This window comes from Berghia stephanieae, chromosome 3, assembly GCF_034508935.2.
Source record: "Berghia stephanieae isolate SIO BIC M18660-M18661 chromosome 3, UCSD_Bste_1.3, whole genome shotgun sequence".
NCBI classification, from domain to species: domain Eukaryota; kingdom Metazoa; phylum Mollusca; class Gastropoda; order Nudibranchia; family Aeolidiidae; genus Berghia; species Berghia stephanieae.
In genome coordinates, this window is record NC_088362.1 from 43,283,177 (window position 1) to 43,299,586 (window position 16,410).

The following is a 16,410-nucleotide window of genomic DNA, read 5'->3' on the forward strand; positions in this document are numbered from 1 at the left end:
GCCATCCAACAAACAATTAATGTATGCATTGTTTAAATTAAGTAAAGAAACACTTTAAATAAGTATAATTTGACACCATACAATATATTCCAATATAAGTTTATTTAACTAAATCATGTAACGAGTAAGCTTCAAATGGACTAGATATATCACAATCATCAAGATAATAATAATAATATGTGTAAAAAAGATGAAAAAAAATCAGGACAAAAAAAAAAGATACACACATTCAAAAAACAAACAAAGATCCCCCCCCCCCCCCCCCCCCCCCCCAAAAAAAAAATAAAATAAAATAATCAAACCGGCAGTTACATTCAAATTAAGTAGTCATACAAGCTTTCATTCATGACACATAAATGGATGTGCATGCAATCAATTTCCCTATTATTAGTATTACATTGAAGCAGTGTCAATATCAGCAAAGAGCTAATTATTATTTCAGTGAGAGGAGTAAAGGAATAATACTTGAACAGCCGAAGCTTATAAAGGCGCTTCAAAACAAGTTACGAAAGCAGCCGACCGTTGGCGCTTCCACCCACTTTCTCTTTTCACCAATTCATCAACACCCAGTTAATTTCAAAATAAAAAATCTGATTGGTTAGCGCACAAACAAAAGTGGAACAAAGCGCTCGTAGTTGACGGCATAATAATAATAATAATAATAATAATAATAATAATAATAATAATAATAATAATAATAATAATAATAATAATAATAATAATAATAATAATAATAATAATGGTAATAATAATAATAATAATAATAATAATAATAATAATAATAATAATAATAATAATAATAATAATAATAATAATAATAACAATTTTAAAATGTTTTTTGTCGTTTTTGGTGTTATTATGGCGCTTGCAATACTTTCAGGTTACTTCACCTAAAAGGAAGATCATAGAACAGTCGAACATATTTTGATATGTGAACCCTAGAAGTTAGAAGAAGAAAAAAATAGTAAAACCGAGGAGACGATTTCAAAAGAGATCTGAGGCAAAACGTTTAAATCCAAGATCAAGATACTCTAGTAGCTAATCTGCTAAGTCCAACACTGACACTGCCATGGGATCTCCAACAAAGGAGACACACTCAGATTATGGTTAGAAAATGGCATGATGTCACAGAGACATGCTTTACACAAGAAAACGGGTATATCATCTCTCACTATTATATGAATTTATCTGACTGTTTCTTTATGTAAACAAAAAAAAAGACACCAGGTAGGATAAAGGTTAAAACAACTTGTCCCATTCCAGAACAAAGACACGAAGCCACGTGGAAAGGGCAAATGATTGGAAGAAATGGAATTTATAGCCGGATGTGGACTCCAATCTTCCCCTGCTCTACCGGGAATTCCACTCGCCCACCGTCCAAATAATAAAAAGCAATATCTTGGGACAACAAAATAGTATTGCTTTTACTGTTCGATTGAGAATGGTTTGAGCTTAAAATGCTTCATGCCGAGTTATTTGGGGTTTTTATTTTTTTTTTTTGGTTTTGTTTTGTTTGTTTCGAGTTTGTATTCTTTTTCTAAAGCTGCTATAATGCATTTTTTTTATTTACACACAAAAAAAAATTACAATAAAAAGGAAAAAAAATATGGCACTGCCCACCAACCTGCTGGAGTCAAAGTCATTGAAGGAGAAATGAAAATCAGAGAGCTTGTTTTGTTTTGTTTTGTTTGCTTGCAACACATTTAGGTCATATCAGCGTCAGTGAAAAGGAAGAAAATGGGATAGTAAATCTAGAATTACAATTACATTTAAAGTACCCAAGAAAAAGTAAGACAAATGAGAATTAGTTCAATTAGGGAACAGATGTAGATTCCAAGAGCACACTATCAGTGTATTTAGTTTGAGATCACCTAAATGTCTCATCCTTACACAAGCAGAGGACCCCACTAATTTGTATTTTTTGTATTTAAGAGTTTTACGGTGCTTGCAACACATTTAGGTTATATCAGCACCAGTAAAAAGGAAGAAAATGGGATAGCAAAAAGTTCTAGAATTACAATTAAAGCACCCAAGAGAAAGTAAGACATAGGGGAACTGGGAACAAATAGGGATCAGATGTAGATTCCAAGAGCATACCACCAATGTACTTAGTTTGAAATCACCTACAAGTCTCATCCGGACACAAGTACAAAATCCAACAAAGAGGAACACACTCAAATGCTTACATTATACATTAAAAATAACAAATATAATAATACATAACAGAGAGATGATTTACAAGGAAAAAAATATCATCTCCCAAAACAATAACTATGCATTTGACTGTTTCCCTCCCAGCCAGAACTCCGACGAGGGCCAGGAAAAAAACAAGTAATCTCATTCCAAGACAAAGACAGAAAGCATGTTGGATAACAGATATAAGGGGATAGAAGACACAGTATGTACCCCCCTGCCCGCTATGGGAGGTCAGGATCCCCACCCAGGACCCCACTAAGAGGAACACACTCAAATGCTTACAAATCATATATTATATTATGTAAAACAAAAATAATACAATGCATAACAGAGGGATGGTTTACAAAAAAAAAAAAAAATAATATCTCCCAACACTATTAATTATTATCTGACTTTTTTTTTTCCCTCCCAGCCAGTAGGCTATGTGGCCAGGGCCAGGACGAAATCAAGTAATCTCATTCCAAAAAACAAAAAGCATGTTGGAAAACAGATATAGGGGGATAGACGACAAAGTAAGTGCCTCAAAAACAGAGAGCAATCACTAGAACATGAAAAACATCCAAGAAGTGGTGTAGACACATTGTCAGACAAAGCAGTAATACAGAATAAAAATATTTCCATAAAATACTGGATTAGATCGAGAAATACTGCTTTTATATATAAGACGATTTTTTGAATATCTAAAAAAAAAATTTTCTCCCCCACCCCACAAACTGGATATCTTCTCAATTGAGAAAAGGTCCAAAGGTCGCATTTTATGGAAATTGAGTCATTGGTCTGAAGTGAAAGTGTAAACAATTTTCTATATTATTTTTTTTTGCATGTTTAAAAAAATATTTTAAAATCAAACAGACTGGTTGAGTTATAATTATGGCAGTTTGGAGTGGACAATCTGTAGGAAAGTAGTTTTGAGAAAAGAGTAATTTTTCTCATTTCAGTGTTTAAGTGTCCTCGGACATATCTTATATTAGAAAGTTTAAATAATGTAAACCTAACTATCATATTGGGAAATTCAAATTTTCATCGGAAAATCCCAAAACAATATTTATCAGTGATATCTCAAAGAAATACTCCCAGCGACACATGGATCATTTCCTTTGAGCGCCTCACATAGCTACATATTATATGTGGTCGGCACAAGTATTTGAAAATTAGGCCAGAAAACTCATCTAAATATCGATCTACTTAAATGACCAGCATCTTGGCAAAAATTCTGAAACCTGGGACTTCGCAAGATCCCAGGTTTCAGAGTTTTTGCCAAGTTGAGGGTAATTTAAAAATCAAATCAATCGTTAATTGAAGGGTAAGCTTTAAGGCCAAGTTTTTGAATACTTGTCTTTCCAGAGTACGGCAGTCATCTGGTTAAGAACAAGTAGGCTCTTGTCTATCAGCTTCACCTACACCATTTTTCAGACTATTTCACCGATGCCCGATTCCAAATTTGGTAAAGACAGCTACAGTGGACATAACACACACACACACACACACACACACACACACACACTCTCTCTCTCTCTCTCTCTCTCTCTCTCTCTCTCTCTCTCTCCCTCCCTGGCCCAAAGAAATGTAGCCAAAAAAAAATAATAAATTAAATAATCAAAACATAATTTTGGAATTAGAAAAAAAAATTAAATAATCAAAACATAATTTTGGAATTAGAAAAAACAAACTTGAGTGACAAAGAAACAACATGAAGAGAAATCAAACCATGGCATATACCTGTCACATACAGTCATCTGAAATATAATCATTCAACTCAACAACAAACGTATTTTTACAATAACAGGATTGGTTACCTTCACATATGTTTGTTTTTAAGGGTTTTACGCTGCTTGCAACACAATTAGGTTATATCAGCGCCAGTAAAAAGGAAGAAAATGGGATCGTAAAAAGTTCTAGAATTACGATTAAAGAGAAAGTAAGACAAAGGGGAACTGGGAACAAATAGGGATCAGATGTAGATTCCAAGAGCTTACCACCTAATACTTAGCTTGAGATACCTATAAGTCTCATCCGGACACAAGCACAAAATCCAACAAAGAGGAATACACTCAGATGCTTACATTATACATTAAAAATAACAAATATAATAATACATAACAGAGAGATGATTTACAAGGAAAAAAATATCATCTCTTAAAACAATAACTATGCATTTGACTGTTTCCCTCCCAGCCAGGACTCCGGCCAGGGCCAGGACAAAACCAAGTAATCTCATTCCAAGACAAAGACAGAAAGCATGTTGGAAAACAGACATAGGGGGATAGAAGGCACAGATTGGATCCCCCTGCCCGCTATGGAAGGTCAGGATCCCCACCCAGTACCTTCACATATAATCAAAGAGCAGATAAATGGAACAAATTCGAAATTCCAAACACAAATTAGCATCGATAAATTATCACGATGGACTGAACCCTCCAGAAAGAGGACACTTTTTAAAAATACGATATCTTTTTTTTTTACACAGTTTAAAGGCGCTTAGGACAATTTTGGGTCATCTAAGCGTCCTATCGATGACAGTAATTACACAATAAGGAAATTAGTTGCACTTAAAGAGAAATGTAAGATATTGTTTGCTGGTTTGTTTTTAAGGGTTTTACGGCGCTTGCAACACATTTAAGTCATGTGGCAAAGTAGCCCCATTCCAAGACAAAGACAGAAAGTAACGTGTAAAGGATAAAGAGAGGACAGCAAGATGATTGAGAAGAAAAGGTAAACATAACTAGATTCAGGAACTTATTAAAAAAACAAAAACAAATGTTATATACGTGGGAGGTCAAAAGACCTCATCAAGTTTAAAACTGAGGACAGACGTAAATCCAAAGAACAATTCTAAATTATCCGTGTCTAAAATGAGGCCAATTGAAAAGCCACGCCGCGAGAAGGAAGGTTTAAATCTAATTACTAAAAAATTCAAAACAGAGAGATGACACATAATCACATAAGGGGAAAAAATAGTATCCCCTCCCTCTCCATATACATTTTACTGTTTGTTGTTTCTATATATTGGCATGGGGCACTTTAAAGTCTTTTAAGTGCCAATAAAACGAATATGCAGACCTGAGGTTAAAAACAGCAAAGAAAAAGTAAGACAGAGGGTATTGGTTCAAATAAGAAACTGAAGAATTCATGAGAAACCTATAATGTGCCTATTTTTAAATTATCTAAAAATAAAAAACCCAACTAGTCACAAGCAAAGGATTCCGCCATGAAGGAGGTTTTTTTTTGCTTGTTTTTAAGGGTTTTACTGCGCTTGTGACACTTTTCATTTAGGTCATTTCAGTGCCAGTAAAAAGGAAGAAAATGGGACAGTAATAAAAGTTATAGATTTACAATTAAAAGTGCACAAGAAAAGTAAGACAAAGGGAAATGGCAGACATAGGGAACAGATGTAGATTCCAAGAGCATACTATCATTGTGCATGGTTTGAGATCACCTAAAAAGTGAACCCATTCATGTTTTACATTTTGATTAAAGCAAAATTATGCGCACATAGGTGATTGCTCCATCTATATTAAAACATAAACATTATAACTTTTAATCTTTAAACAAAAATGACAACAAATAAATACATAACAAAATAAAATAAATTTTAAAAAATCATATTTGCATGTATTTCCAGGTACACAATATTGAATAAAACTTAAAACCTGGCTGGAAATATCATTAAAGTAATATCTTTGGTACTAAGTTATGGTTAAGTCACTAAATCATTTAAATATTTATAAAATTTGCAGTTTTAGGCTACAGAATACTGGAACTATGTGACAACAGTGAGTACAGTAGAAGAGGCCTTAACAATAGCCATACCAAACACTCAATAACCATTAAAGAGTTTTTATACAATGGCATTTAAATATACTCAACTAAATCATCAAAATAAAAGGCAAAATGGTTAAAATTATTTCAGTAATTTAAATCGACAATATTCGAGAACCCCTCACACACACAGATAATTATGAGAAGAAAAAAAAGTCATATAGTAAATAAAATGCAATGAATCAAAATTAATTCATGAGTTGAACTCGTTTACTGACAAATCAATGGGTTAAACCCAAGTCCCACTACATTTCAATAAAGATAAGTAATAAATGCCCACTTCATAAAATGCTTTAAACAGCCTTTTGGGTGTTTTGTTCTGTTTACTGAAAATACTTGTCAGCCCTGGAAAAATTATATTGACTGACTTATTTCGATGGCATATAACTTCCTATGAATTTTAATGAAGTATTATAGTATGATAGATCTATTATATACTGAAAAGGTAGTTCGTGCAGCAGTGGGACTAAACTGTATTTTGATAAGGTGTTAAAATATAAATTAAGATCTAACTGTTTTAAAGCATACCAGAATATATTATAAATGGGAAATAGTTTTCATTTAAATAGAACATGGTAGCAGAAGTAATAAGTATAAGATCCTAAAGTATTTTGCAGAATTACATAACTTTTGTCGGAACAGTATTAATATTTTGAAGAGAAAACAGGATGAGTAAACAGAACCATTTATTGTTCATTGTTATACTAATCCATTAAGTCAATCAGCACATTGGAAGAATTATAAGATGAAAAGTCAACATAATGTAGCCAAATTTTCAATATTCTTTAACGAGGTAGAATATATAAAAGCATATTTTAAAAATCAATATATGCATTTGCTTATTCACATATCCATAGTTTTACCATTCTCATTATGCTTCATAATATAATACTATCTATTCTCATAAAGACTACGCGTCTACTTAATACAGTACTTTTCATCCATTAGGCACCCATTTTGTACCAATAGTCCAACAACATCCATCACTGCCTAGCAAAGTTCTCATTCCTAAATGGAAGTACATTACTAAAGAACACAAAAATGGGGCCCGAGCGACATGATATTGTCATCCGTGGTCTGACTTTATTGTTTGTTTCTTTCTTTAAGGGTTTTATGCCGCTTGCAACACATTTGGGTCATATCAGCGCCAGTAAAAAGGAAGAAAATTGGATAGCAAAAGCATTCTAGGTGTACAAGGAAAAAGAATTGAGGAAATAGTAACACAAAGGGGAATGGTTCAAAAAGGGAACAGATGAATATTCCAAGAACACACTATCAGTGTACTTAGTTTGCGATCACCTAAAAGTCTCACCCAGACATCAGCACCAGATCCCACTAAGAGGAATACATTCAAATGTTTACAAATCACATGTTAAAAATAAAAAAATAACAGTGCATAACAGAGGAGAAAAATATAATCTCCCAAAACTATAACTATACATTCGACTGTTTCCCTCCCAGCCAGGGTCAGGACAAAACTAAGTAATCTCATTCCAAGACAGAGACAGAAAGAAATTGGAAAACAGATACAGGGGGATAGAAGACACAAGTACCTCCCTGCCCATTATGGGAGGCCATGGATCGCACCCAATCTTTGACTTAATTGAACATCGCTTGATTTATGACATATGTCAACAATAGATTGTGTGCCGTTTAATGGAGAATAATGAGACACATTATCTATGTTGGTTAGTAAAGTGGAATATTACAATATAAAATTAAGGTGGGATTTATCATTTTAACATTATAAAAATATAATCTTGTGTAAATATCAAATATCTTCCAGAGTTTTACTTTACATTGACCAAATAAAAACGTATCTTATAAAATAATATATAAAATAAATTACATAAAAAATATCATCTCCCAAAACTAACTATACATTTGACCTTCCCTCCCAGCCAGGGTCAGGACAAAACCAAGTAATCTCATTCTAAGACAAAAACAGAAAGGAAGTTGGAAAACAGATATAGGAGGACATAGTAAGTCCCTCAGGGCCCACTTTGGGAGACCGGGAGCATCAAAATTAACCCTGAAATTAATTTCTCTTTTCTACGTTGGCTGGATGAAGTTAATTCGATTAAACCATGCTTGAGGTAAAAATTAGTTTGAGGAAGGAATGGAATGATAACAAAGAATAATAAAGAAAAAATGTTTAGTTCAAGGAAACCGTGCATTAGAGGAACCGTATTCGAGGAAATCATACTTGAGTGTATAACCCAATAATTACAATGCTCAATTTGTTTACAGTTCAATATTTATTAATTATCAATTTTACAAGACCAGTCTTTGAAGATTTATATGGCCATTTGGTGTATAATGCTCCCCGCCTAGTCATTGATTATGCATATTGTCACTTGACTTTCACAAAAGTTGGAATGTGATAAGTGCTCTGTGAAAGCCGTGTCTCAACAATAATTCAGATTTATTATCCATTAAGTAAATCTTGCCTTTCTAGGGTCAGTGGAATTCATAAGAATAAGAGCATAAAATTATGGAAAACTGAATCACAGCTTATCAAGCACAATACTTTTCCTTATCTTTAATAAAACGTCTTGGAATGATAAAACTGATGCAGTACTCAAAGTCCTCAAAGTCCATGCACAATGATCAAACAGGGTGGAATGGATGCGAGAGGGGGTGAGTAGAAATGTGGAAATCCCATATATACATATGTTCTTACAATTAAGGTCAGTGATGTTCATTTATCCACGACCTAAATGTTTATTGCTCAAGTTTATGAGAGTAAAGTACCTTAACCAAGGACACTACATCAGAGCCAATGTATTGCGAACTTGTCACTCATTCAGTCACTGATAATGCGAAACATCACTTGATTTTTGATACAAGACAAGACATCATATCATTGAGTCCGAAATACCAATGACAACTTTTTGCGTTTGGATATGGAAGTGCTGGCATTTAAATAATTTAAATTATGTTTAAAAGAGTGACAATTTTAATGGACTGAATCTGTCTTGCCTCAAAAATAGTACAATTAATTAAAAAATATCAGTTTGGTACATTCAATTTAAATCGATCCTAAAATGGACAAATCCAATATCAATTAAACAAACTGTACTGTTTTTAATTTTTAATCTGCATCTGTTAATTTCTCTAAAGCCATTATTGTGAAGCCAATGAGCGAACATAAAATATCCCAAAATGATTTCAGATGACTACCTCCTTTCCAATATTTGCTTAAGATTTCCAAGAATGTGACATACAAAAATGCCCCACATGACAGTCCCTGCAAAATTCCAGATGACAAAAGTTGTGCTGTTTTGTTGATTCCAGTGGATGTCAAGGTGATTCCAATGGAGGCTCCAATTGGTGAAACCAAGGAGAAAATGAACATCATTAAAGTGGCCACTTTTGTGTCTGTAAAGCTTGTGAAAATATCCAGACCAAGGCAGAAAGCAATGATACATTTATGTAATACCACAGCTGAAAATATTGTCCACACAGATGAAGAAGTTTCCTGGAGGCCCAGGGCCAGTCCATCAAAAACTGAGTGAAAAGAAAGAGCTAAAAGTAAAAGAATACTTCTGATGTTTAAAGACCGCTCACAAGGTGCAGTTGTAGTTGGAACTGAACCCTCGTGTCGATGAGCACTACAATATTCAGAGTTAGTCTCATTTGTGTCCTGAATTAGATTACTGGTTTCATTTTCCGTATCATCATGAAGACTTTTAGAAATCTGATCCGGATGTGCCATTAAAGATGACTCTGCTGTCAAAGTTCCATACATCTTACGATTGCTCTTTTGAAGATGTTCTGACTCTTCACTCCCATTATTCTCAACAACTTTTACCTCCCTTGGGGAAGTTAATTCTCTATGGGCAAGCACAGAATGAGTGAAATACTCTACTGATGATGTTAAAAAGAATCCTATAACTACGACAGCATTAAAAAATGGATACTTTGGATCATATTCAATAGTTTCAAAGTATTTATCAAGTTGTTCTGAACCCTCTGTCATTAAATGAAGAAATAAACATCCCAGAAATACACCACCAGAAAAACAATTTAAGTACCTCACTAGCCTCTCTCTCCATGATAAAGCACTATTAGTTCTACTTCTCAAAATAATACAATATGGTAGAGTTCCAAATATCAATGTCACAATGAGAAGACAGAGTACACTGATGATTCTTGTGAAAAGTAGTTCCATTATCAATCTTTTATTCCGGGATGTGTTTCAGAAACCTGAAAAAAAAGAATAAATGACAAAATTTAAACTCATCATGTGATGTACTTATAGATTTTGAATTTATTCAATCGACTACCACATGTATTAGCTGGCAAAAAAAAAAAAATGCTTAATTTAAAAATATGAACTTTTCTTATCTTATTCGTCATAGGCATTCCTATTTTTACTAATATTACAAGCAGGAGACTAAATTCACATAAAAATAAACAGATGAGTATTTACCAGCATTTATAATTCGCATGAAAACTGAAGAAAAGGAAATTATTGAGAAAAGTGATCAAAATGAAATTGATTATCATTGAGGTGATTGTAGTAAAAGTGACAATCAAAATTGTTTTTAAAGGGCAGTAAAATTATTTTAGCAAAAGCACATATTTGACATTTTGAACCTTAATCAATTATTTCTAGAGGGCTTTTTATAAAAACGCGGATGTGAAATTCCAGCAGGTACCTTTGACATAAGCAGCAAGCTTCATCAAAAGAAATATTATAAGACGATCAAATCACATCATTTCTATAAAGACCACCCTATAGAGCAGTAAAGTTAGGTGCCCCAAACGTAAACAATAACAAGTCGCTAGTGATTTCCGTTAGGGACCGGAATAATTTACGCACAATATAGGTCTCCCAATTTTGTAGTTTGAGTTGTAGGCAATCCACTTTCTGTATTGAAAATATGTTTACATAAAATCTAACAGTTGCAGAAATAATAATATAAGGCTAAATTATTCTGAAAATCAGGCTCCGAATAATTCTCGTTTTGTTCACACCAGCGCAATAATTTGCTCTGGTCTAAAAATAGATAGACTGTAACTTTTGATAAATTTTAGAAAATTTTACCTTTTGTTCCATAAAATATCCATATCTAGACATTATTTGATGCATGATCGAGTATTTATGAATATGTGTTTCTTTTGCCACCTAACAGCCACATTTTAAAGGTTATTTTTTTCTATTATTTACATTGGAACGTGAGCTGTCAAGACAGGAACATGTGGTTTGCCACGTGCTTCTCGACCTTTGTTTACGTTTGGGGCACCTAACTTTACTGCTCTATAGATGGTGTTTTTTTTTATGAACGAGTATCTTAATTACAGTGGAACCTCCCGATTACGACACCTCCGAATAGCGACAACCTCCTTATAACGACATTGGCCCGTGGTCCCGATTTTATTTCTTTTAAGATCAGTAAAAAAAAACCTCCAAATAACGACGCACTTTTTGATAAAACCTCCGAATAACGACATCATTTTGGCGATTTTCGGCAGTTTTCGTAAATATATGATACTAAAAATACCAAGCATGAGTACTCAAAGTTTATAAAAACGATTCCTGCTTGAACCAATGATAACGCAGCTTTTGAAACCAATGAGAACGCAGCTTTTTTTGACTTGGCTGATATGCATTAATAAAAACCAAGGTATAAATGTAAGTGTAAGCAAGTAAACACAAAATCTTGGAAAATGTGATATTATGTGGTGAAGGAAGTAGTAGTAGTAGTAGTAGTAGTAGTAGTAGTAGTAGTAGTAGTAGTAGTAGTAGTAGTAGTAGTAGTAGTAGTAGTAGTAGTAGTAGTAGTAGTAGTATTAGTAGTAGTAATAATAATAATAATAATAATAATAATAATAATAATAATAATAGTAGTAGTAGTGTAGTAGTAGTAGTAGTAGTAGTAGTAGTAGTAGTAGTAGTAGTAGTAGTAGTAGTAGTAGAAGTAGTAGTAGTAGTAGTAGTAGTAGTAGTAGTAGTAGTAGTTGTGTTTTTGTGGGAGGAGGAGGAGGAAGAGGAGGGGGAATTTTATCTTACTCGCAGTGTCCGAATTACCTGTTTTTGTTTGTTTTAAAGGGTCTTACAGCGCTTGTGACACATCTATGTCATATCAGCGCCAGTAAAAAGGAAGAAAATTGGATAGTAAAAACATTCTTGATTTACAATTGAAATGACATAAGAAAAAGTAAGACAAAGGGGAATGGTTTAAATAGGGAACAGATGTAGATTCCAGGAGCACACTATCAGTGTACTCAGTTCAGATCACCTAAAAGTCTCATCCAGACACGCGCAGAAGAACCCTCTAAGAGGAATCCACTACAATGTTTTGTTTGTTTTGTCAATGTTAATAAAAATTGGTCCCGCGGGCCTTACCACGCCCACTTTGTCCGCCATCTTGGAAACCTCTAAATAACGACACCTCCGGATAACGACATAAAAACTCGGTCCCATGGCATGTCATTATCGGGCGGTTCCACTGTATGAACTTCAGACAAACAACAACAAAAAAAGTCAAAATCATTTAAATTGCAATTTCAATTTAACATCCGAGAAAATTTGTTCAAATATCATAAGTGTCTCTAAAGTTCAAAGCTGAGGTAGTAATAGTGATAGTATCAACTCTTCTAGATGGACATTTAAATTTTAAAAATATATAAATAAATAAATAAATAAATAAAACAAAATAAAACTCTGAGGAATATATGGCAGAAAAGGCACCACAGATAATTGTTTCTGACGATACAGGAGGTATCTATATTAATATAATGAGAAGTTATATTGATATGGAACTTTCATGAAATATTCGAAATATTTTAAGCATGATAAATTTAAAATACAATTCTTGTTAAAACAATAATACAACGCGATGTGTAAAAAGCTGTTGTAAACATAATAATAATAATACCGCTATACTGACTAAAAACATTTTAATGTATCCAAATGTCAAAGATCTTATTAACCCCTTTCTTGATATGATATTATGATATGTTATAATATGATAAGGATATAATTTTTAAAAAAATCAGTTTGCTGATACTGATAGTAATAGAGTTGTCAGGCAATACAAATCACGTTAGGTGGTAATAAACTCCCATCTATTTTTAACTCTTGTTATGTTGACATATTAGCAGTACAAACCTATTTCGATGTTTTTGAAAGCATTATTTAAGTTAAATTATAAAAAAAAATAATAAAAAAAATAAATAAAATCAGAATGTAAAATTCACATAAATGTATTCATTCAGGGAAGAACACAAAATATAATATTTTCATGAGAGTAAAAAGAATGGTCAAACACACACGAGACTAGCGACAAGTAAGTAGGTACTGTTAGGAATGTTGGCAAGCAAGAAAGCGGGTCGTTCATGACAATGCAAAAAAATAAGTCACATGAGAAATACATCACGAGGTGGACATGGCAGTGACCAGTGCAACCTTCTGAGAGGGGAGAAAAAGAGATTAAAAATAGAGTAGCGAGGTGACAAAGAAGAAGAAAAAAACCCGGCGAATTGAATCCTTCCTCCTGCATTTGGTCTCTGGTCATAAGTCAGTTCAGCACGAAAAGATAAGGCATACGGAGAGAAGAAAAGGAAACATTAAGTTTCATGTTTCCTTTGACTTTGATTCTCTGTACTTAATTTGCATTTACTTCGTCTTATGTTAGTTCCATTAATCTCTATCACCCTACCACAAATGTTAGACCAGTGTAACAGTTTTATTTGTCAGCATTCCGAACTTTTGTAAGAGTCAGAATCCAAGAAGTAGAAGGCCTTCAGTCTCAGTTGGGAACACCACGAACAAAAATAAAAATAGATTGTGTTACTCTAACACAACTCTCTCTCTCTCCCTCAATTACTCATCCAAAGACTTTGATTAAATCTTTAGTTTAAATAGGAAAAACATGGGTTACATTGGTAACAAACCGATTCCAAAAGCAGTTTCTATTGAACTGGTGTTTGACAGGTGTTTTGATTTGTTTTCTCTTGGAAGTCAAATAACAAAAGATTGACCTACGACCTGCTTGTCCTCAACAAAAGGTGAAAGGTCGATAATGATGTCAATGTCTTGTCAACTTCGAAGTGGAAATAAGGCTGACATTAAAAAAACTGACAAAAACCATCTTCATCGGAAATCTCTTTTTTTTTTCCTTCTGTTACGTAGGTTTGCTGATGATCCTTTCCAATATCTTAAAGCTATTCTGCATGTCAATAGAGCAATAAGATTGGTTAGGGTGGTGATCGTTCGGGGATTACGGAGGGTAGCACGAGAGGGGGGGGGGGGGGGGGGGGGCGTAAAAAAACCCAACCACAAACACAAACAAACAAAAGCACCAACAAAACAATACAGGCTCTCTCGCATGTTGCGGGTTTGTTTTCATCTGACAGATTATTTGACAGATGCTTCACGTAAATCACTTTAAATTTTAAAAGAACAGCAAACAACACAAAAAAGTTGTTCAGTCGTATTTTATTGACGAAACTCGATATGAATAGACTATAGATAGTTCGAAGATGACGTCACACAGGTCTTGGTTATTGTTTTTGCCATCCGCGTTTATGAGTAATGTTCATTGAACTGTATATTAGCCTGACTATAAACGTTCATGGATACACACAGTTTTGTGTGTTGGTCCTCTATACTTCCGGATGGCAATGTTATGAGCTTCTTAGCCAAGCGCATACTATCTATAGATAGAACGAAATTGACTCTACTCACCTAAATGTTTTAGCCAGCCATTTTTATGAATAGTTCTCACTAAATTGTATCAATCAGTCAAGAACGGTCAAAGTTACACACAGTTTTGTGTGTTGGTACGTTATATTCGGTTGGCGTAATGTTATTACTGAGCGCACAGCATCAATATCAATATCACATATCAATGGAACTACAGTGCAACACTGTTCGACAGATTCACGGGTTCAACGAACAAGGACAGAATTCCTAAACTAATGTCCTTCTTTTAATAATTCACGGCATCCACGAACAGTTTCACGGTTTCGACGAACTGAACTGAGCAGAGAGAGAGAGAGAGAGAGAGAGAGAGAGAGAGAGAGAGAGAGAGAGAGAGAGAGAGAGAGAGAGAGAGAGAGAGAGAGCAAGTTGCGTTGTGCCGTAGCCTTTGTGATGCCATTGCCTGATACTGACCAAAAGAATAATATAATTACGTCGCAAAGCAAGACGGCGATCACGAGATGAAAGTTTATTACTGTGAGTTGTCTTCAATAGCTCAACAAATGGGATCATTTATTTCCTTGAGCACCACTAATAACACGACACTTTTCAATTTCGTTTTGTGAACCCTTTTTTGAATTGTGCCAATTTTTTTTGTCAGTATCAGGTATGACTATCTAATAATAATAATAATAATAATAATAATAATAATAATAATAATAATAATAATAATAATAATAATTAATAATAATAATAATAATAATAATAATAATAATAATAATAATAATAATAATAACAATAATTCCTAATTATAATAGTGAATTTCTTTGATTTTCTACCAGCGGAAATCTAGTGTGCACCTCGGTCTTGACGTTATTCATCAGATTTTGAGGCCTCACGTGCCATTAGACACCAAGTGGTTAAAAATCGTTGAAATGATTTATAGGTATTAGTATCTCGGGTAATAGGTGGCAATTAAATGAGAAAAGCAAAAACAAAACAATGTTATAATCAATACCAAGATTAGAAAACTAAAGAAAATTTATTAAAACAACAACAACAACAAAAACAATAAACACCGACTATTTGATTTGTGGCATATGGATCCTTTCCATTTCTGTAATATATTATAATCATTTAATCTTAATCATCAGATTGTTCAACGCTACCGTTCTAGCCATGGCCATTGGTAATGTGCGGTGTGGTAGTGACTATTTACTTCCCTCATGTGTGTGTGGGTATGTGTACGCCTGTCTCATCTATAATTAGGTATAATTAACAAACCTTATTTGAAATGTGCAACATTTGTTGTGGCTTCTTCCGTGTTGTTTCAATTATTTCCCTCCAGGCATTGAAATCGACGTCCGCTGTTTTAATATAATTGAATGTTTAACAAAATTAATATAGTCATTTATCTATTTCAATCAACCTATTTTTATGCTGTCCATCCCAAGGGGTACCGCTTTGGCGTTGTTTGGAGTTTGAGTATCTCTTGAGCTACAACAGAGGCTGGAAAACAAATAGGAGCCTGGTAACTGGCAGGAGAGTCACAAGGAGAATTGCCAAAGAATGTCCCCGTTCCTTAGGTGTGGAGTTAGGTAGGCGTGGGACCAGCTATCCCACCTGGAAAAATAGAACTGGATCAACTTCCATTAGATTTATTTGTCTCAGAATAGTAGGTTGCCATTGCGGTGTTATAATCACGAATGAAATGATTAGAAGAAACCCTGAGGATGATGGAA

The 16,410-nt window shown here is 33.8% G+C and overlaps 1 protein-coding gene across 7 annotated transcripts in view; it reads right to left on the reverse strand.

The window, feature by feature from the left end:
* Positions 1 to 244: 244 nt before the first annotated feature.
* LOC144967780 (zinc transporter ZIP1-like) overlaps positions 245 to 16,410 on the reverse strand; it is a 19,796-nt gene continuing 3,630 nt past the window's right edge. For 2 of the 7 annotated variants that reach the window (XM_078905411.1, XM_078905415.1), the window contains exon 2: positions 245 to 10,224. In XM_078905411.1, the coding sequence (XP_078761537.1) occupies positions 9,110 to 10,189 (1,080 nt within the window). In that variant the 5' untranslated portion in view covers positions 10,190 to 10,224 and the 3' untranslated portion in view covers positions 245 to 9,109. Of the gene's footprint in view, positions 10,225 to 13,685; positions 13,874 to 13,907; positions 14,032 to 16,410 lie in introns of those variants that run through there. The other 5 variants (XR_013644465.1, XR_013644464.1, XM_078905413.1 and 2 more) reach the window with 5 other exon arrangements.